The 22,037-nt window shown below is 38.4% G+C and overlaps 1 protein-coding gene and 1 non-coding gene across 2 annotated transcripts; one reads left to right on the forward strand and one right to left on the reverse strand.

The window, feature by feature from the left end:
• Window positions 1-4,651: 4,651 nt before the first annotated feature.
• On the forward strand, window positions 4,652-4,753 carry LOC120245099. The gene has a single exon (XR_005531707.1). It is a non-coding gene; the product is annotated as a U6 spliceosomal RNA (small nuclear RNA).
• An 805-nt stretch (window positions 4,754-5,558) lies between these two features.
• LNP1 (leukemia NUP98 fusion partner 1) lies at window positions 5,559-21,692 on the reverse strand. The gene is made up of 3 exons (XM_039251950.1): window positions 21,531-21,692; window positions 10,020-10,250; window positions 5,559-5,976 (listed from the first exon to the last, which is right to left on the reverse strand). Exons 1-3 carry the CDS (start codon window positions 21,690-21,692, stop codon window positions 5,827-5,829), a joined length of 543 nt encoding a protein of 180 aa, XP_039107881.1. The 3' UTR covers window positions 5,559-5,826.
• Window positions 21,693-22,037: the final 345 nt, after the last annotated feature.

A 22,037-nucleotide genomic window follows, 5' to 3' on the forward strand; every position in this document is an offset into this window, starting at 1 on the left:
AAATATAACTACCCTATAACCCAGCAATTGTACTACTACTAGGTATTTACCCAAAGGATACAAAAATATAGATTCAAGGGGACACATGTACTCTGATATTTTTAGCAACATTATCAACAATAGCCACAGTATGGAAAGAGCCCAAATGTCCATCAACTGATGAATGGATAAATTCATGGTGGTATATATACATATGCAATAGAATATTAATAATCCATCAAAAAAGAATGAAATTTTGCCATTTGCAATGACATGGATGGAGCTAGAGAGTATTATACTAAGCAAAATAAGTCAGTCTGAGAAAGATAAATACCATATGATTTCACTCATATGTGGAATTTAAGAAACAAAACTGATGAGCATAGGGGAAGGGGAGGGGAAGAGAGGGATGCAAACCATGAGAAACTCTTAACTATAGAGAACAAAATGAGGGTTGATGGAGGGACATGGGTGGAGCATGGGCTAAAAGAATGATAGGTATTAAGGAGGGCACTTGTTGTGATGAACACTAGGTGTTATACATAAGTGATGAATAACTAAATTCTAAACCTGAAACCAATTTTACCATATATGTTACCTAGAATTTAAATAAAAACTTGAAATAAAAAATGGATTAAGGTATAAGTTGTATGAAAATTGAAAAAAACTCAACATCACTCACTATCTGGCAAATACAAGTCAAAACCACTTTAAAAGTGGTCCACTTTCTTATACCATAGACGTAAATAAATTCAAAATGGATGAAAGACCTAAATGTGAGACAGTAAACCATCAGAATCCTAGAGAAGAACACAGGTAGCACCTTCATGACCTCGGCTGCAGTCCTCGAGGACCTCTTACTTGACATGTGTCCAGGGGCAAGAGAAACTACAGCAAAAATGAACTATTAGAACTTCATGAAGATAAAAAGCTTCTGCACAGTAAAGGAAACAACCAACAAAACTAAAAGGCAACCAACAGAATGGGAGAAGCTATTTGTAAATGACATATCTGATAGACTTTGTATCCAAAATATAAAAGAACTTATCAAACTCAACATCCCAAAAACAAATAGTCCAGTTACTAAATGGGCAGAAAACATGAATAGACATTTTTCCAAAGAAAACATCCAGATGGACAACAGACACAATAAAAGGGGCTCATCATCACTCATAATCAGGGAAATACAAATCAAAACCATAATCACCTTCCACCTGTCAGAATGTCTAAAATTAACAACACAGGAATAACAGATATTGGCAAGGATGTGGAGAAAGGGGAACCCTCTTACACTATTGGTGAGAATGCAAACTGTTGCAGCCACTCTGGAGAACAGTATGGAGGTTCCTCAAAAAGTAATGAAGCTGTCCTACAATCCAACAATTGCATTACTAGGTATTTACCAAAAGTTATAAAAATACAGATTCAAAGGGACACATGCACTCCTATGTTTATAGCAGCATTATCAACAGTAGCAAAATTATGGAAAGAACCCAAATGTCCATCAACTGAAGAATGGATAAAGAAGACGTGATACACACACACACACACACACACACACACACACAATGGAATACTACTCAACCATAAACAAGAATGAAATGTTGCCATTTGCAACAACATAGATGGAGCTAGAGTGTATTATGCTAAGCAAAGTAAGTCAGTCAGAGAAAAACAAATACCATATGATTTCACTTATATGTGGAATTTAAGAAACAAAACAGATGAACATGGTGGGGGGGGAGGAGCGAGGGAAACCATAAAATAGTTAAGAGCTATAAAGAACAAACAGGCTAGATGGAGGGACGTGGTGGGGGAGTCAGGTTAAATGGGTGATGGGTATTAGGAGGGCACTTGTGATGAGCCCTGGGTATTGTATGTAAGTGATAAATCACTAAATTATATTCCTGAAACTAATATTACATTATATGTTAACTAACTGGAATTTAAATGAAAACTTGAAATAATAAAAAAGAACACAATGAAGTGTCACAACTGTCAGAATGGCTAAAATTAAAAACACAAGAAACAATTGTTAGTAAGGATGTGGAAAAAAAGGGAAGCCTCATGCTCTGTTGGTGGGAATACAAACTGGTGCAGCCATGTAGAAAACAGTATGGATGTTCCTCAAAAAATTAGAAATAGAACTACTATATGATCCAGTAATCACACTACTGGGTATTTGCCAAAGAATATGAAAACACTAATTTGAAAGTATACATGCACCCATGTGTTTGTATCAGCATTCCTTACCATAGCCAAAGTATGGAAGCAGCCCAAATGTCCATCAATAGATAAATGGATAAAGAAGATATATTATATATATCAGTGGAATATTATTCATCCATAAAAAATGAAATCTTGCCATTTGCAATAACATGGGTGGAGCTAGAGTATAATGCTAAGCAAAATAAGCCAGTCAGAGAAAGACAAATATCACATGGTCTCACTTATATGTGGAATTTTTCAAAGCTTATTTTGAGAGAGAGAGAAAAACAGCACATGCACAAGGTGATGGAGTGGCAGAGAAAGAGGGAGAGAATTCCAAGCAGAGTCAGCACAGAGCCCAACGCAGGGCTTGATTTCATGAACTTCGAGATCATGACCTGAACTAGAATCAAGAGTCAGATTCTTAAATGACTGAGCCACTCAGGCACCCCTCATATGTAGAATTTAGGAAACAAAACAAACAAAGGAAAAAAAGAAACAAACCAAAAAACAGACTCTTAACTAAAGAGAACAAACTAATGGTTACCAGAGGGAAGGTGGGTGAGGGGTTGGGTGAGATATACAGAGAAGATATATAGAGAGAATTAAGAGTATGTTTATCATGATGAGCACTGAGTAATGTATAGAATTGTTGAATCACTATATTGTACACCTGAAGGTAATTTAACACTGTATATTAACTATACTGGAATTAAGATAAAATTTTTTAAAAGAAAACTGAAAAAATACAAACCATACATTGCTATTTTACTTTTCTCTCAGTTTTCCTCTTCTTCTTTTTTTTTCCTTCTTTTTCTATCTAAGACAAAGTTAGTTTGTATCTTAAATAAGCAAACAACTATAGTATTGATTATGACTAGTAGTTTTAGAGATATTCTTTACAAAATGGAGATTCTGGCTGCCCTTGGACATTTGAAGAGCCAGGATAGAAACAAAGAATAAATGGGGAAAATGAGTAGAAGACCTGAAGAGACATTTTTCCAAAGAAGACATACAGATGGCCAACAGACATACGAAAATATATTCAACATTACAAATCATCAGGGAAATAGAAATCAAAATCACAATCAGATATCACCTGATACCTGTCAGAATGGCTATGATCAAAAAGACAAGAAATAACAAGTGTTGGTGAGGATGTGGAAAAGAGAGAACCATTGTGCATTGTTGGTGTGAATGTAAATTGTACAGTCACTACAGAAAATAGTATGGAGTTTCCTCAAAAAATTAAAAATAGAACTACCATATGATCTAGAAATGCTGTATTTATCTGAAGAAAAGAAAAACATAAATTCCAAAAGAAAAATGTGCTTCTGTGTTCACTGAAACATTATTCACAATAGCCAAGATATAGAACAAACTTAGTGTCCATCAGTGGATAAATGGGTAAAGAAGATATATATATATATATATATATATATCTTGTATATATACAATGGATATGTATCTTGTGTATATATACAATGGAATGTTATTCAGCCATTTAAAATACCAGAATCTTTCCATTTTTCAACAATATGAATGGGCCCTGAGAGCATTATGCCAAGTCAATAATAAGTGAGACAGAGAAAGACATTCTGTGATTTCACTTATATGCGAAATCTAAAAACAAAACCAAGGAACAAGTAACACAAAACTCATAGATACAGGGGGCAGACTGGTTGTTGCCTGAGAGGAGGAGAATAAGGAAGTAGGTGTAATGGGTGAAGGAGATCAAGAGGTACAAACTCCCAATTATAAAATAAATAAGTCATAGAGGTGTAAGTGCAGCATGGTGACTGTAGTCAATAATAGTGTGTTTCATATTTGTAAGATGCTAAGAGAATAGATCTTAAAAGTTCTCGTAAAAAAAAAAAAGATTCTGTAACTATGTGTGGTGATGAATGTTAATGAGCATTATTGTGGTGATCTTTTCACAACGTCTACAAAAATCAAATCATTATGTCATTCATCTGAAATTAATACAATGTTAAACATCAATTATACTTCAATATAAAAACAAAGAGCTAAATAGAGAGAATCTAGTATCTTTTCTCCTAAAGAAGAAAAATTGTGATAGCATATGGCCTCGGTGTGTTAATTAACCCAATTGTTGTAATCACTTCACAAAGCACACACATGTCAAATCATCATGTAGTATGATTTAAAATAAACAATTTTAGAGGGGCCTGACTGGCTCAGCCAGTTGAGTGTCTGACTCTTAGGTTTGGCTCAGGTCATGATCTCATGGTTTATGAATTCAAACCTCACGTTGGGCTCTGCACTAACAAGGCAAAGCCTACTTGGGATTCTCTTTCTCTCTCTCTCTCACTCTCTGCCCCTCTCCTGCTTGTTCTCTTTCTTTCTCAAAATAAACTTAAAAACTATAAATAAATAAAATACACAATTTTATTCATCAGTTATATCTCAATAAAGCTGAAAATTAAGAAGAAAAGAAAAAGAAGTGCTCACTCCAGCAACACATACTAAAATTGGAATGATACGAAGATTAGCATGACCCCTGAACAAGGCTGACACATAAATTCATGGAGCATTCAATATTTTTTAAATAAGTCATGGGATATAATGTAAGAATGGTGACTATAGTTAATAATAATGTATTGTATATTTGCAGGTTGCTAAGAGAGTAAATCTTAAAAGTTCTTATCATAAGAAAAAATATCGTGTAACTTTCTGTGATAATGGATGTTAACTAGACTCATTGTGTTGATAATTTCACAATATATTAAAATATCAAATCATTATATTGTACACTTGAAACTAATATAACATTATGTGTCAGTTATGTCTCAATATAAATAAGAATATGGTCTCATAAAGCTAAAACCCAGAGCATAAAGCTGACCTCAGTAAATCAGTCTCCATGCATGTAATCAAAATCATAAGCTACTGCCAGCTCCTGCTTTTCTCACTCATATCCACTCATTTCTATGCACATCAAAAATACACACCAAGTCAGGAGCCAGTGATAAAAGGAAATTAAGGTCCTGTCTCAGGTTACGAGCATGAGTCAGAATGAACTGGGCTCTAGCCCTAACCCTGATACCTCACCAATGAGTTCCTGGACTTGTCTAAATTCAATTTTCTCAGCCAGCAAGTGAAAAGAAAAGTTTCCATCTCAGTGTAGTGAGGATTATTTTAGGTGAGCCCTTGAAAAACTTCACATAGAACTTGGCACGTTAATTACCAGTTCTCCTTAAATGATAGCCATTAAGCATACTTACATTATTACTTCTAATAAAGAAGTAAACTTAGATTCACACCAATGACTTTTATTTAAAATTATTTGCAAAGTTGATGTGGAAGAAGAGTTTGTGAAGATGGGTAGGTGGTTCTTTAAATATCTTTCTTTACATTTTTAAGAATTACTTATTCTATTAAAATACCTTTGATTCTACTTATGCCCATAAAAGGACAACAAAGCTGATCACACTCTCAACTAAGAGGCCAGAGTCAGTTGGAGCACAGTTTGAGTCACCTTGGGGGGAGCCACACTCACTGCCCACTGCAGCCACTCAGCACCTGTAGACACTCTCTTACAGCTACCACCACCTGGCCTGGCGTTCGGGGACCCAAAAAACCCAGTGGCATCTGTAGTCATGATGTGGAAACAAAATACTATTTGGGCTCTTTTTCAAACAAAGGGAGCATGTATTCTTCTCCGTGTTCTTCCTTCCTAGAGTTCCTTCTTTCCTCCATTTTCTTTCGAGATTTCATCTCCATCCTCAGGCATTCTCTTTCATTTCTCTCCTTTCTGCTCTCAGGTCCCTGAAACAGAAAGGTCAGAAAAGGGTAGAAATGTACTAATAGCTGATAACATGCCACATTTCTCCTAACTATCAGAGATGAAGAAAGCCCTGATCATGTAGTAGACTTCCACATCTTAGTTTCTCATGATAAATTAGCATAAGTCTAAGCGTGTTGCCAAAAGTTTTAGTCATAAATAAAGAGAATGAGCCTAGGGTGTCAACAGACAGTCTGTGGAGGAAACTCAAGCTGTACACAACCCCGAGTCTGCCTCTGACACGTAGACAGATGTGATTCACAGTACGATATAATTAATAGTCTTCTGGTGCTTTTCTGAAGAGGAATATGGCAAGTGAATTATATATGGACTGATTCTAACCTCCCAGCGTCCAATTCTTTAAATTACATTAAAAGTGGGGTTTGCATTAGTTTTAATATGTGAAATGGAGCGTTGAGGAGTGACATCCAACCACATTATCATTCCCCAAAAGATTGCCTATGGGGGCACATTCACTGATTCATTGAATGCATAAGATCAGGAGATAAAGCACTTACTAAAGAAACCCTACTTCTTCAATATTACACCTAGGTGGACAGTGACAGGCAATGGATAAGCCTAAAAGGAAACAATGTAACAGATAGCAATAAGTACAAAGATGATGAGCAAACAGAGTGATATGATAGGGAAGTATGGGGGCAGGGAGGAAGATGTTTCTTCAGCTTCCATGATCAAGGAGTGTCTTTCAAAGGAATTACTGACTAAAGAATGGCACTGATAAATGTGGTTATGGTGTCTACTTACACTTCTATTTCTAAGAAAAAAACAAATAACATCATTACTCTCTCCCCTCCTCCATTTGAACTGGAAATGCTGGGGAACGCCTGAGTGTCTATCAAGTGAAAATACACTGTGATGAGTGGCAGTCAGAAGAGCAAGATCATGCATGACTCAACCCTGCAGACTGAGTTATGAGGGTGTCTGGTTACTGCGGTGGCATCAGCTACTCTTCCGTGCTGAATTGTTTTCATACCTAGATTGCTTCATTTCTAACTATAATGGTGCAGTGGTCAAAGTCACAAAGCAAAACAAATGATGAAGCTGAGATACAGGTTAGGAGAAACCTAAAAATTGTACTAGCTCTGTAAATGTGCCTCCAGATTATGTTCATCAGTCCCGGCAGCTATATTACATCCATCAGGCTGATCAGAGTTCAATTAAGCAGTCACGAATGTCTCTAATACTTATAAAAGCAGTACAAAAAAGGAGAAAATATAGTGAGGATTATTTTCAATTTGGCTTTTCCTTTATGGAGAATAGAGATTAGCTGAGCAATGCTCATAAATAATGAACTGAAATCTGTTTTCTTATCTCATTTAGAAACAAAATGTAGGGGCACCTCGGTGGCTCAGTCTTAAGCATCCAACTTCACCTCAGATCATTATCTCATGGTTTGTGAGTTTGAGCTCCGCATCGGGCTCTGTGCTGACAGCTCAGGGCCTGGAGACTGCTTTGGATTCTGTGTCTCATTCTCTCTCTGCCTCTCCCCCAATTGTGCTCTGTCTCTGTCTCTCAAAAATAAATAAGTGTAAAAAAGAAATTTTTAAAAAAATAAAAAAGACACAAAATGTAAAAATCATCGAAATAAGCCAATTGAGTTTTTGAATATCAGAATGAAAGAACTTAATTTTATTGGTCATGATTAGGTTACAAAATTAGTTTGTGGCTCTTTTTGATGCTAAAGGATATAAAATTTTAATCTACATGCTACTATACATTGTGGGTATTGGGGCACCTAGGTGGCTCAGTTGGTTAAGCTTGGTTTCAGCTCAGATCATGATCTCACAGTTTGGAGTCCAAGCCCTGCATTGGGCCCTGCACTGACAGTGAAGAGCCTGCTTGGGATCTTCTCCCTTTCCCCCTCCCTTTGACCCTTTCCTGCTCACATGCACACACTCTTTCTCTCAAAATAAATAAATAAATAAACTTTTTAAGATTGATATAAAATAAAATATTTAATTTAATAAAAGTATTTATCCTATATATTTATCATATAATATGAAAAAATAAGTTTTTTGTAAAAATAAGGATTTTGTAAACCTTTAGCAGGTTTCTAGCTATTATATATAACTGTGAAAAGAGTTCTTAAGTCAAGAAATTGAAAATGCTGTCTTGATTGCCTCCATATTCAAAAGGAAGAACTTGGGAAATGAGATATTAGCAAGTATTTTAGGGATAATATGATGAGTATCTTTTTAAATAGGAGAACTGATTTCATGCTTGCACACTGTTGGGACTTAAGATATTAGCAAATGATATCACATAAGTAGTTATATAAGATGTGGATTCTGAGGACATCAGAATCAACAAAGAACTGTTAAGATTAAAATGTTTTCAAAATATACTGTAACTTGCTCCAGAAAAAAGTTGAGGCTGATATGTCTCCTGAATTAATATAATGAATTACTTTAACATGTAATTTTAAAACAAGAATTCTTTTACTTCTGCTTCACTCCTGCTGAAAGCTTATAATCTAAATCTAGCCATGATGAAATACCAGATAAACCCAAATTAAGTATCATTCTAAAAAGACATCTAAAAAAAGATACCAGTATTCTTCAGATGTCAGGGTCAGGAAAGACAAGGAAAGACTGAGGAACTGTTCAGGATAAAATCAATTCGGGAAATGTGAAAATTGGTTGCAATACATAACTGGAATTTCACTGTAGAGAATATAATGTGGTAACTGACAAAATATGAACAAGGTCAAGAAATTAGATATAAAAGTATTGTATTGGTGTTAATTTCCCGAGTTTAACTATTATACTGTGTTTTTCTAAGAGAATGTTCTCCTGCCCTTGTTTGGGAGTTGGGAAAGGGAGAAAGATACAAGTAAATATAACATATTAACATTTGGCAGGAATCTAAATGAAGAGTGCGTTTTTTGCACTATTCTTGCAACACTGTTCTAACTCTGAAACCATATCTTTTTTAAAAACTGATATAAAGAAAAGACAAAACAGGAACTCTTAATAAGATTTAGGTATGATAAGTGACAGTTGCTCACTATTCTTCCTTCCTTGCTCTTCTTACGATCAGGTGGAGAGAGCAGCCTACTGAAGGACAATCACATCCAGGGTCACTCTCTGGTAAAAGTGAGGTGCTAGCTACAAGGCAAAGATGCTCGGTAACAGTCCCAACATCCAACACTGCTAAGCAGAAAGCATTGTGTTCAGATGGACAATGAGGTAAGAAGCAGGCACATGTCTTCCTGTGTACATTAACAGAACATGGCTCAAGAACCAGATAGCAATATGCCTAGTCGCTTATTTTTTCTGCCTACTGCATGGCAGAGACATACTATTCCTGCTCTGCAAAATAAAACAAACGAAGAAAAAACAGAAAAAGAAGTTATTTTGCTGAAGGCCACTCAGCAAACATGTTGCATAGTTCAAAACTATCTCCAAATTAATTGGTCTCCAGTTTATTACTTTATGTATCAAGTTTGGCATTGTCAATTTGGAGTTTCTACTCTACCCCTATTTCATGCCTATCCTTCCTTTGTGCTTTATGTAGACTCCCACGAGGCCACTGTGAATGCCTGGACAGCTCCTACTCCTGGACACCCACTAGACAGTGTTCAGAGAATTCCTTCTGCATGCTTTTTAGAAGTGCAGGGAACACACCACCATCATGCGCTATCTGCTACTGGATTAAATATGAAAGGATAGAACAGTTGGGGTAGTTTTTCTCTTCTTCAAACAGTGAAAGAAGGACAAGTCACAATTACTTATAAGAGTGACAAAAATAGTCTCAAAGAACCAGAGGACCTCAACAACAAACACATTCCACCTATAGTCCTCCAGGAATTCTTCTCATACCAGACATCTCCAATAAAAATAACTTAAAATTTATATGCATCTGGGCTATCTAATCGTTTGTCAAAGACCTCATCACTAAGCTGTAAAAGAAGAAGTTAGAGCTGTTCTCCTCAAACCTGGGGAGGATGAACCCTTTGGGTTTCCTTTTCTAAAGTGGTTAAATATTCAATAATTCTGTTACATACCAAAGAGACAGAGCGTCTGGTTCTAAAGCACAGTTGCTCTTCAAAGGACTCTGAAAATGCTTGAATTTTGGAATGGGATCTTCCTTTTGATTCCAGTGGCTCCCTGAATGAGTCATCCGCTGAACATTTTCTGTAACCCCGCATGTGGGTATGGCATCGAAATCCCTGGTCCTCATGAGAATGCCTTCTGGGATGGCTGTCAGATGATGTGATTCTGGGAAGCACAGGAAACTGGAAACACAGAAAAAAAAATTTACAATATAAAGAGTCTGTACAATATTAGCACAGGGACAGATTATCCACAAATTACCAACTAAACAAATCTCATGTTGAACTGAAATTTTATCTTTTTGATTAGCAAGACCTTCCTTCTACAATGAAGTAGAGTCAATTGATTAAAACATTAAGTAGAACACCCCAAGACTAACTTTGTTCATCCTCCACCATTAGGGCAATATAATGAAGCATTCCAAGCCTTAAATTGATATGTAAAAATAAATTCCAAAATTAAAAAAATTTAATGAAGCTATAAATGTTTAAGAAATAGTGCAAAGGTGAATAGTTGTGTGATTGCTATATTTTAGAAAGAATTTTAAGCAAAAGAGCAATGGAAAAAGTCAAAAGAAAAAAGCTAACTTAGCTACATAAAATAAATCTAATGTGCATCACAAGCAACATAACAAAATTAATGGTAGCTTTAAAATCTTTAAAAAGTGTCTTTTCATATCTTCTGCCCATTTCTTCACTGGACTATTTGTTTTTCAGGTGTGGAGTTTGGGTAGTTCCTTATAGATTTTGGATACTAGCCCTTTATCTGATATGTCATTTGCAACTATCTTTTCCCATTCCGTTGGTTGCCTATTAGTTTTATGGATTGTATCCTTAGCAATGCAGAAGCTTTTAATCTTGATGAGGTCCCAATAGTTCATTTTTGCTCTTGATTCCCTTGTCTTTGGGGATGTGTCAAGCAAGAAGTTGCTGCGGTGGAGGTCAAGGAGGTTGTTTCCTGCTTTCTCCTCTAGGGTTTTGATGGTTTCCTGTCTCACATTCAGGTCCTTTATCCATTTTGAGTTTATTTTTGTGTATGGTGTGAGAAAATGACCTAGTTTCATTCTTCTGCATGTTGCTGCCCAGTTCTCCCAGCACCATCTGTTAAACAGACTGTCTGTTTTCCATTGGATACTCTTTCCTGCTTTGTCAAAGATTAGTTGGCCATACATTTGTGGGTCCAATTCTGAGTTCTCTATTCTATTCCATTGGTCTATGTGTCTGTTTTTGTGCCAATACCATACTGTCTTGATGATTACAGCTTTGTAGTACATCCAGATGGCCAACAGACACATGAAACGATGCTCAGCATCCCTCCTCATCAGGGAAATACAAATCAAAACCACACTGAGATACCACCTCACGCCGGTCAGAGTCACTAAAATGAACAAATCAGGAGACTCTAGATGTTGGCGAGGATGTGGAGAAATGGGCACCCTCCTACACTGTTCATAGGAATGTAAACTGGTGCAGCCCCTCTGGAAAATAGTGTGGAGATTCCTCAAAAAATTAACAATATAACTCCCCTATGATCAAGCAGTAGCACTGCTAAGAATTTACCCAAGGAATACAGGAGTGCTGATGCATAGGAGCACATGTACCCCAATGTTCATAGCAGGACTCTCAACAATAACCAAATCATGGAAAAAGCCTAAGTGTCCATCAACTGATGAATGGATCAAGAAGATGTGGTTTATCTATACAATGGAATACTACATGACAATGAGAAAGAATGAAATCTGGCCATGTGTGGCAACATTGATGGAACTCGAGGGTGTTATGCTGAGTGAAATAAGTCAGGCAGAGAAGGACAAATACCATATGTTTGCACGTATAGGAGGATTAGGAGGAACTTAACAGAGGACCATAGGGGAGAAGAAGGGGAAAAATAGTTGCGGAAAGGGAGGGAGGCAAACCATGAGAGACTCTTGAAAACTAAGGGCTGATGGTGGTGGGGGAGAGGGGAAAGGGGGTGATGGGATTGGAGGAGGGCACTTTTGGGGATGAGCACTGGGTGTTATATGGAAACCAACTTGACAATAAACTATTAAAAACTAATAATTAAAAAATAAAATAAAATAATAAAAATTTTAAAAATAACATCTTTAAAAATATTTGCTACATTTTAGTAATGTTTAATAATAATATCCTGAAAAGAAATATCTCACATACATATAAACATACAAGTCATATAATACAATAATATCAGCATTAAAATCATAATCAGAAAACAGTCAAAGGACAGACAGTTCAGAGAAGCCAATCTTGAAAGAACTATTCTCTCAGGTTGTGTGGGTGGCTCAGTTGGCTAAGTGTTTGACTTTAGCTCAGGTCATGATCTCACAGTTTGTGAGTCTGAGTCCCCCCATTGGGCTCTCTGCTGTCAGCACAGGGCCCATTTTGGATCCTCTGTCTCCCTCTCTCTTTGCTCCTCCCCTGCTCGTTTGCTCACTGTCTCTTAAAAATAAACATTGAAAAAAAAAGCTGTTCTCTCAATTTTTCTCACTTCCCAACCTACTTCAATCTAGCTTTTGCACTCAAGACTGATTTTGGTCAGGATATTGGTCTCAGTGTTGCTGAACTCTGTGCACTTTTGGTCTTTAATAAATTTGTAGCATTCAATCCAGTACCACATGTGCCCCTTGGCCGGAAATAATCTTTCCTTGTCTTCTACCACTGCAGCTAAAGGATGTTCTTTCTGCATTGTGTTTTAGACATGTTACTCCCTTCTCCCTCTAGTAGCTCACAACTATTGGAGTTCCTCTGGGTTCTAAACTAGTCTTTCTTTGCTTCTTATCATTTCTCACTTTACACTGTCTCCCTAAATATCTGACCCTCGGGCTTAAGTTCCTAGCTATACTCTTATTTCCTAATTTATATTGTTAGTGCAGACATCTCCTTTGAGTTTCTACCTCCTCAAGTTCCCTCATTGGTATCCCACTGGCACCCATCCTGACTTGTGCAAATCGGAACTCATGACCTCTCCTCCCCAAACCTACTCCTCATGTGTCAAGTTAGAAGATGGCACTGCCATGCACTCAGTCACTCAGAACAGTAACTCAGGAGCCACTCTTCACATTCAATTGCCACGTCAGCAGATTCCTCCTCTCAAATGTCTCTAAAAACTATCCATGCTTTTCCAGCACCACTGTTACTATCATAATTCAAGGCACCCAGATTATCTTTCAACCAGGTTACAGATGCAGCCTCCTCATAGTGGATGTCCTATATCTGCTCACTCATTTATTTTGTTGTTCCCACAGCAGAAAGAGTGGTGAGAACCACCACCAAGTCATAACTGATCACTTTTCGTTTTGCACCTCATCTTGGACCACCTGCCCTTTAAGTGACAGCCCCACTAGTTAGTCACTTCTTCCAGCTTACCTACTCCTACCCAGCACAGGCACCTTTACAGGCGGTCTTCTGTGCTCATGACCACCCACTGCTCCACTCCATTGCCTCGGGTAATGGTTAATCATACTCAGTCAGTCTGCACTTCCACAGAAATCCTTCCTGACTGTCTGGTTGGTCCCGATCCCAGTTAGATGCCCTCCTGGGATTTCGTACTTCTCCTTTACGATACTCATCACAACTATACTCAATATTTGGGGTAATTTTGTTACACATCTCCCTTCTCCATTAAACTATATGGTCCATCACATCTAGGTCCATGTTTCATTCTCTGCTAGAATCCTAGTATGCAGGACTTTGCCTTATTCACAGCATGAATTCATTAAATACATACTAGATAAGGGGCACCTGGCTGGCTCAGTTGGAAGAGCATGTGACTCTTGATCTCAGGGTTGTGAGTTTGAGTCCCATGTTGGGTGTACATATTACCTTTTTTAAAATATTAAAAATGAATAAATGTACAGAGAATGAAAGAAAAAGAAATACCCAAATGCCAACTAGTAAAAATTATTTATGCTTATGGAAAATGAAATAATATACAATCTTGCCTTTCAGTTTAGAAAAAACAAATGTTACTTAATGGTACCAATACTGGCAAGAGTGCAGAGAGATAGCCTGGTGGGACCACCAATGTGCATGGTCTTCCCAGAAAGCTGTTGGCAATATGTGTCTGGGGACTTATAATATCCCCCTCCTTGGATCCATCCATTGCATGTTGTTATTTGCTGTATTGTGTCCCCCTACCCCCAAATTCATATGAAGCCTTATGTGAGTAGCTCAGAATATGACTATATTTGGAGATAGAGCCTTTAAAGATTAAGTTGAAGTGAGACCATTATGGTGGGTCCCATTTCAGTCTGTCCAGTGCCATTATAAGAAAAAGAAATTTGGACACACAGAGGGACACCAGGGATAGGCTTACCCAGAGGAAGGATAGTGAAGGTGAAGACACAGCAAGAAAGTGGCCATCCGCATGCTGAGAAGAGAGGCCTCGGAAGAAACCAAACCTGCTCACACTTTTATCTCAGACTAACTTCCAGAACTGTTGAGAAAATAAATTTCTGCTGTGTAAGTCACCCAGCGTGTGGTGCTTTGTTATGGCGGCCCAAAAATCTAACACCCATGTCTAGAAATTTTCTCTCAAAAACTAATAAAAAATTTGGTTAAAGATTTGTAAAGCTACTAAGACATGAGGTAAATTTGGATATATTATTCCATTTATTATGGGTAAGACATGGTACTTGGTGCTTTGAGTAAGTTGGGGAGCCAAATAAGCAAAGCGTCCCCTCTTGGAGATCATGTCTGCACGGGAGATGGACGCTAAACAAATAGGGCGTATGCCTACAGCCGTGGCCAAATGCTGTAAAGGAAAAGTCCAAGGTTCCCTGAGAGGATGTAACTGGGTAAAATTATGTAAGTTTGGGTAGGTATTAGAGCGGCCAGGAGGATCAGGGAGACTTTCGTGAAGGTGTGATGATTAAGATACAATCTGAAGGGGGCGCCTGGGTGGCTTAGTCGGTTAAGCGTCCGACTTTCGCTTGGGTCATGATCTCTCAGTTCGTGGGTTCGAGCCCCGCGTCGGGCTCTGTGCTGACTGCCAGCTCAGAGCCTGGAGCCTATTTCAGAGTCTGTGTCTCCCTCTCTCTCTCTGCCCCTCCCCTGCTCACGCTGTCTCTCTCTCTCCTAGAAATAAATAAAAAATATTTAAAAAAAAAAACATTTATAAAAAAAAAAGAAAAAAGATACAATCTGAAGGATGAGCAGCGTTAATTAGGGAACAGAAACGCTTTTCTGCCTGAGGATGAGCCCCATATGTGCCACAGAAGAGCTTGCTGGAGTGGAAGGAAAAGATGCGGAAAAGATGCTCACTGAGCGTGAGTGCCTGGGTGGAGGGAGGTGAGAGGAGGGCTTGAAGCAGGGTAACATCATAAGATGAGCAATCTTAAAACATACCTGAATGTTTTGAAAGGCTTTCTTTGTGCCATGGGATTGTTTTGTTTTTTTTTTTTTTTTTTTTACTATTTTCCAAGTTTTCTGCAGTGTTTTGTACTATTTTATCAAGAAAAAAATGGTACTTTAAAAACTTGAGACTCAGACACAGAAAGACACATACTGAATGATGCCACTTGCATGAGGTCTCTAAAATCCTTAAATCCATAGAAGCGAGGAATAGAGTGATGGTCATCAGGGCTTGAGAGAAGGGGGAAACAGGAAATGGCTAATCAATGGGTATAAAATTCTAGTTATGCAAAAATGAGTGAGTTCTGAAGATCTACTGTACAGCCTTGGGCTTGTAGTTAACCATACTGTATTGCACACTTAAAAATTGGCTAAGATGGTAGCCTCGTGTTAAGTGTTCCTGCCACAAGAAAATTTTTTAAATAAAATTTTAAAACTTGAGGTTGTATATGAAATGAGAATGCTTGTACAAATGTTCTCTTCCATTGAGGGGCCTAAAAAGAATGGCAAGAGTTTTCTCACAATATAAATATATACTTAATATTTCCTACCAGATAGGTTTTTCCATTTGTTTGTTTTGGTGTGTGACTTTGTGGGAAATAGGCTTAAAAGAGCTCTCCAATCCATTACAGGAAGAAGTTCCCATTTTTAAATATGTTTACTTACCATGCAAGCTCTACTTTTGGAATTTTATATGCCCTTCTAATGTAATCTTCCTGGCAAAGACATGAAACAGTGCCCTAGCTTATTTTTACGTGGCTTATTTTTACCAAGTATGTACATATCACCTCCACAGCCATGGACTAGTCTTATTGGTCTTTCTTCCACACTGTGAGACAGGCTCTTGCCTTTGGGACAGGATCCTTCATTCTCAGCTCACCAGCTGGGGTCCCAGATGACAGAGTGACAAAGACAAAGTGTATAACAGACACTGCCTTCTAACCCAAGGCATAGGTTTTCATTTTAATTAATTAATGAAAAAGAAATTGGTGGGGCACCTGGCTGGCTCAGCCCATGGAGTGTGTGACTCTGGATCTCAGGGTTGTGAGTTTGAGCCCCACGCTGGGTGTAGAGATTACTTAAAAATAAAATGTTTACTGAGTGTTATGTGGAAACTAATTTGACAATAAACTATTTAAAAAAAATAAAATGTTTAAAAATATGATAATAAATAAATAAAAGGAAATTGGTTATGTAATATTTTCTTCTGGAGGGCTTAACTACTTGATATTCTTTGTCTTGGCTTTAATTGCAGTCACCCTTCACTTGTACCCCTCCTGTTCTCTGTGTAAATACAAGCACCTGAAATACCCATGAACAGCAAAACGAGAAACAATGAGGAGAAAGTTCTAGGTGCTGGGATAATAAGAGCCATGTTAAGTCGTAGTGCACAGTATGAGAGTACCACGCTCTCTAGGGACCATGTCCTTGACCTCAGACCTCAGAACAATTCCTGGGAGGGAGTCATTCTTCCCTTTTACAAATGAGGAAAATGAATATTAGGTCAGCTAAATATCTCACCTACGACTTATGCATGCAGGTGCAGAGAGAGAGAGAAAGAGCTTATAAGGGTCTCTGCTTATAAGGGTACTAATCCCATCTGATAGGGCCCCACCTCATGAGCTCATCCACACCTAATTACTTCCCAAAGACTTTATCTCCAAATACCATCACATTCAGGGTTAGGACTTCAGCATATGAATTTTGTGAGGGTTGGCAGGGGGAAGAGAGGACATCAGTCCATAACAGAACATACACCCTATGCCAACCTCCAATATAAATGAACTAGTGAGAAAGAGAAACATTAAAGACAATGAGGGAAAGACAAAATGAAAGACTCTAGGACTTTTTGTAGTCTAAAGCAAAGCATCATCTGGAAAAAAAATATTTCCAAGTTTCAACACTTCTAGCACATAATAATAAGGAGCATAGGTGCTCATTAGGTAGCAGTCAATGTTCTAATTACATTACATAAATTACTTATTGAATTTTCACTATGTCTTTATGAGGTATATGCTGTTCCCATCAGTCCTCTTTACATATGGGCAGAGAGAGGTAGGTAACTCAGTCAGTTATGCTGTTAGTGGGGGACCCTGAGAGGTCACCTCTGGAGCCCTCCCTTCACCCTTCTCAGCCACTCTGCTCTGCTACCCTTCAGCAACCCCTCTACATCCAGTAGAAGACAGAGAGCAAATCCATAGAATATTATGCTAAAAGTGCCTCCAAAGAGTTGTCACTGCTGCCTGAGACTCTATTGCTAGTTTCATTTTGGGGGTTAAGGCATTGTTCCCTATTGAAATTGAATATAAATTTAACCGGAAAAACAAGAAATCTCTGTTAGTCATGCAACCGTAAGGCATCCCTTCTCTTCAGGTTTATGAGAAATCCTCTGAGGGGGCCATGCCCCAGCCCTTCCATGTCATGAGCTAATATGGGAGAACCATCACTGTAGTGAGATACTGTAATGGTGACAGTGTGTAGCCATATTCAAGTCAGTCAGGGATAAAAAAAAAAATTAAAACTGTCTTCTATTGCTTTAAATTGAGACCATGAAGAGAAAATATAAAAATAAAGATCATTTGTCTATCTATCTATTTATTTATTTATTTAGTGACTGAGACCATGTGAATGGGGGAGGGGAAGAGAGACAGAGAGAGAGAGAGAGAGAGAGAACGAGAATCCCAAGCAGGCTCTGGGCTGCCAGTCCAGAGCCCCATACAGGTCTGGAACTCAGAAACTGGGAGATCATGACCTGAGCCAAAACCAGGAGTCGGGTGCTTAACCAACTGAGCCACCCAGACACCCCAAAGGTGATTATTTTCAAAAAGAAAAAGTGGGGGCACCTTGGTGGCTCAGTCAGTTGAGCATCCGTTCTCAACTCAGGTCATGAAATCTTGGTTCATGGGTTCAAGCCTTACCTCGAGCTCTGTGCTGATAGCTTGGAGCCTGCTTCAGAGTTTCTGTCTCCCTTTCTTTCTGCCTCTCCCCTGCTTGTGCACACACACTCTCTCTCTCTCTCAAAAATAAATAAACATTAAAAAATATTTTTTTGAATCCCTTGGGTACAGACAGGTAAAGGCTTATTTTTATATCCCCTCAAATGATATCATGTGGGCAAACATATACTGTGCTACCTTGGAGCATAGAGGAAGCACTGAGAAAGCATTTAGAATTAGCAAAGCCAGGGTAGCCTGGGTGCCTCAGTTGGTTATGTGTCCGGCTTGGGCTTAGGTCATGATTTTGCAGCTGGTGGGTTCAAGTCCCCCACCGTCGGGCTCTGTACTAACAGCTCAGAGCCCGAAGCCTGCTTCAGATTTTGTGTCTCCCTCTCTCTCTGTCTCTCCCCCACTCGCACTCAGTCTCTTTCTCTCTCTCTCAAAAATAAATAAACATTAAAAAAAATTTTTTTAATGGAATTAGCAAAGCCCTAGGCCAGGGAATTTGGTTCCTTCTTGAAGACTCCTTTCATTTAGCCTAATCTCCGGCCTATAGGCCCAAACTATGCCAAACAATAGTAAGAGAACCATGGTAAGCTGCAGAAGATGCCTAGATAGCTGAATGGACTAAAGTATTAAAAATCCACTTTCAGTGAGCAAAATAAATAAGGAATACAGAAACTTCTACTTCACGTGTGTATTCATGTGGCGCTGGAGGTAGAAGGCACATCAGTTCAATTAATGAAAGAGACTTCATATCACTTCATTTTTTTCCCACAAAGAACATCAGGACAGTAAAGTTAGATTTTTAAATTCACTCTAAATCAGTGATCATAGATTATTAAACTGAGGCGTCAAAAAATAGTGTTCTCTGAGAAAGACCAAGATCTACCCCTTGTCTACTTTGTTCTTTCTGCCAAATTGTATTTTCCACTAGACTGAAAGTTCCACAAGCTCAGAGATTTTGTATGTCTTCTTGTACCTTAGAAACCTTTAGAGCCTTGTGTAATGCCGGACATACATAGTAGATATTCAATAAATATGTACAATGAATCAAGGCTCCATCACTATGGTTTTGCAGGAATCATTAGGCTGAAAGCCATATTAGAAACCACATTCAAATGGGAAAGGAGGGAAAACTCTTCTCTTCCAATGCATGTAACATTGATGGATACAGGTTACTAATAGGTTGAGAAGGAAAGAGTCTTAGATTGGAGCAATGAGGAGAGAAGAAAAGAGACAAGGCTGAGAGTAAGCTTTTCTTTTTATGTTATTCATTGAGCTCAAAGCAAAACACACACAAAAAAATGAAAACCTAATGGTTCTCATAGCTCTAAGGTAAGAAAAACCTGAGCACATTTTAGAGTTAGAAAAGTTAAGTATCCAACTATAGACTCTCTTCATATATATGTGGCATAATGTGACGAGAGGTAGAGTCAGACTCCTATTTCCTGGGGCTCTGCCCGCCTCACTCTGGGTCCCCCGCTCTGTGTTCTGTGCTTATACTCTTTTTATTCTATTGAGTAAGGTGGTCATTTTTACTCCATGCTTTGCATCCTTAAATAAGAACATACTTTCTGCATGTTAGTCTGATAATTGTGGAATTCACTGTTAAGTAAGAAAATCTAAACAGGTTAATTCAGGAAAATGCTTGAAGTTAGTTTGAGCAGGAAAAGATACATGGACACCGTTTAGAAATGTCATCCATAACAAATTCTGCCCTGATAGTTTAAGGCAAGCAACACTGCAACCTAAAAGTGGATTCTCTAAAAAGACTGAATTATCTCAGATTTAAAAGTCTAGTAGATGGTAAAATTTATTCAACAAAACTGTATTTTAAAAGTCATGTTTTTTCCTTTGTTATCCTATTTTCAGTGGCTCCAAAGGGTTGTTGAGATAAATAGCAAATCACAGTTTTTCTCCTTGTTTTTCCCTGGTCCTCACTATCTGCAACTGGACACTACCTGTACTTCCGTTCACACATTGTGAATACCTCACTTGAAGTGGATCATAAGAGATTAAGATAAGAGTGTGATACGCAAGTGTTCATTTACAACAGAATCATGGACAGTTAGTGCTAGAAGGCTTCCCAGAGATCATCCAATCCAGCCTCTTATCTTTTTTACTTAAGGTCCCTGAAGCTCAAAGAGCTATTGAAACTCACCCTTAGTGCCTGAGTATGCACTTGGTAAGAAACCTACTTTCAAATATTTGTGTCCTAAAGACATTCCTCAAGACTTACTGGTCAATGGGAGTAAAAGAGATTTTGCCTTACACACTTTTATATCCCTTACAGGCATTATGCATCTGAGAATTCTGGAGATGAAAATGAAATAAAAAAACATTACCCTAAAACTTACTTGTTTCTGGGGTTGACAGAAGCAGGTTGGGAATGTATTCTCTACAGCTAGAATTCTAAGTGACTTGAGAGGAGGAAAAGCTCTATTATTGCTGCGTAACTGGGAAACAGAGAACACATGTGTCTGCGGCGGAGTCTTCTAGCACCGCAGTAAACAGAGAGACCCACTGCCCGTACCTGCTGCTGAGTCCTCACCTGGTCAGGCCCACTCACTCCCTGTCAGGGGCTTTCCTATTTGCATCTAGCTTCCTAGACACTGGGTGTTTGCCTTGCTGAGGGAAGGACAATTTTGGCTCCTTCTACCCTCAGGAAACCAAAGGGGAACCAGAAGAAAAGGTATATCATATTTATCAAAGGTAGTGAGTTATTATGTGGAATCACCAATTCTCTAGAGGTTATGAAATAGTAGAGCTATTTTCAGCATTTTAAAAAGACTATCGGAAATCACACATTGATCCACGCTGATGCAACACAAACTATAATATCAAGTTTCTTTCCTTTGGCTTGAATTATATTAACCCTCAGAAGGATTGTCTCAGGTTTATTATCAGTAGCTCTGCATAGTAGTTGAAGATATCTTAGACTACTAAAAATGAAGAAATCTTTACCTAATAGATGAACATCAGGTCCCCTGGAGAACAAGATAAAATAATAAGAGAGATTTTTGTGGGTATAAAACGGTTTAGGAGTACTGATTTTTAACCAAAGAAAATTTTATCCCAAAGGCCTTTTCAAAAATTATCCAACAGAAACCCCCTCCCCTAGTCCAGCTCCCCTGGTTCTCTGATAATAACTCACTGGGCAGGGCAGGGAGGTTTTCCTGTAACTGGCATCTTGTGATCCGTGATGGTCTCGGAGTCCTCTCTCATTCTCTTCCATCCAGCTGTGACCCCAGAAGCTGCTCATCCATTTGGCAAAAGACACATCATCATCATCATCATCATCATCTTTGTGCTCCATGTGTAGGTGATTCAAAGTACGGAAGGCCTGTCTCTAGATCTGACAGAGAGCAATATCGTCCAACAGGGCTGACTTGATGAAACCCAGGATCTCCCCCAAAAGACAAAATGAAACTGGTATTTTCAAACGCCCTCCGATAATGGGATTCTTAAGGGAGAAAGATTTACTAAACAACCACTTCACCATCAGGCAGCCTCAGGGAATGTCTATTTATAAATTGTGCAGCCCACATTCCCTCCCCTCCCCCTGTCTTTTTAAATTGAGGCTTTTTAATCCTTCCATTGCTGGGGCTTGTGCCTCCAAGCCTAAGGGTGGGAAGCACAGTCCACCGCCTGGTTTTCCCTG

Source organism: Hyaena hyaena, unplaced genomic scaffold (assembly GCF_003009895.1).
Source record: "Hyaena hyaena isolate Hyena2069 unplaced genomic scaffold, ASM300989v1 scaffold_407, whole genome shotgun sequence".
Taxonomy (NCBI): Eukaryota; Metazoa; Chordata; class Mammalia; order Carnivora; family Hyaenidae; genus Hyaena; species Hyaena hyaena.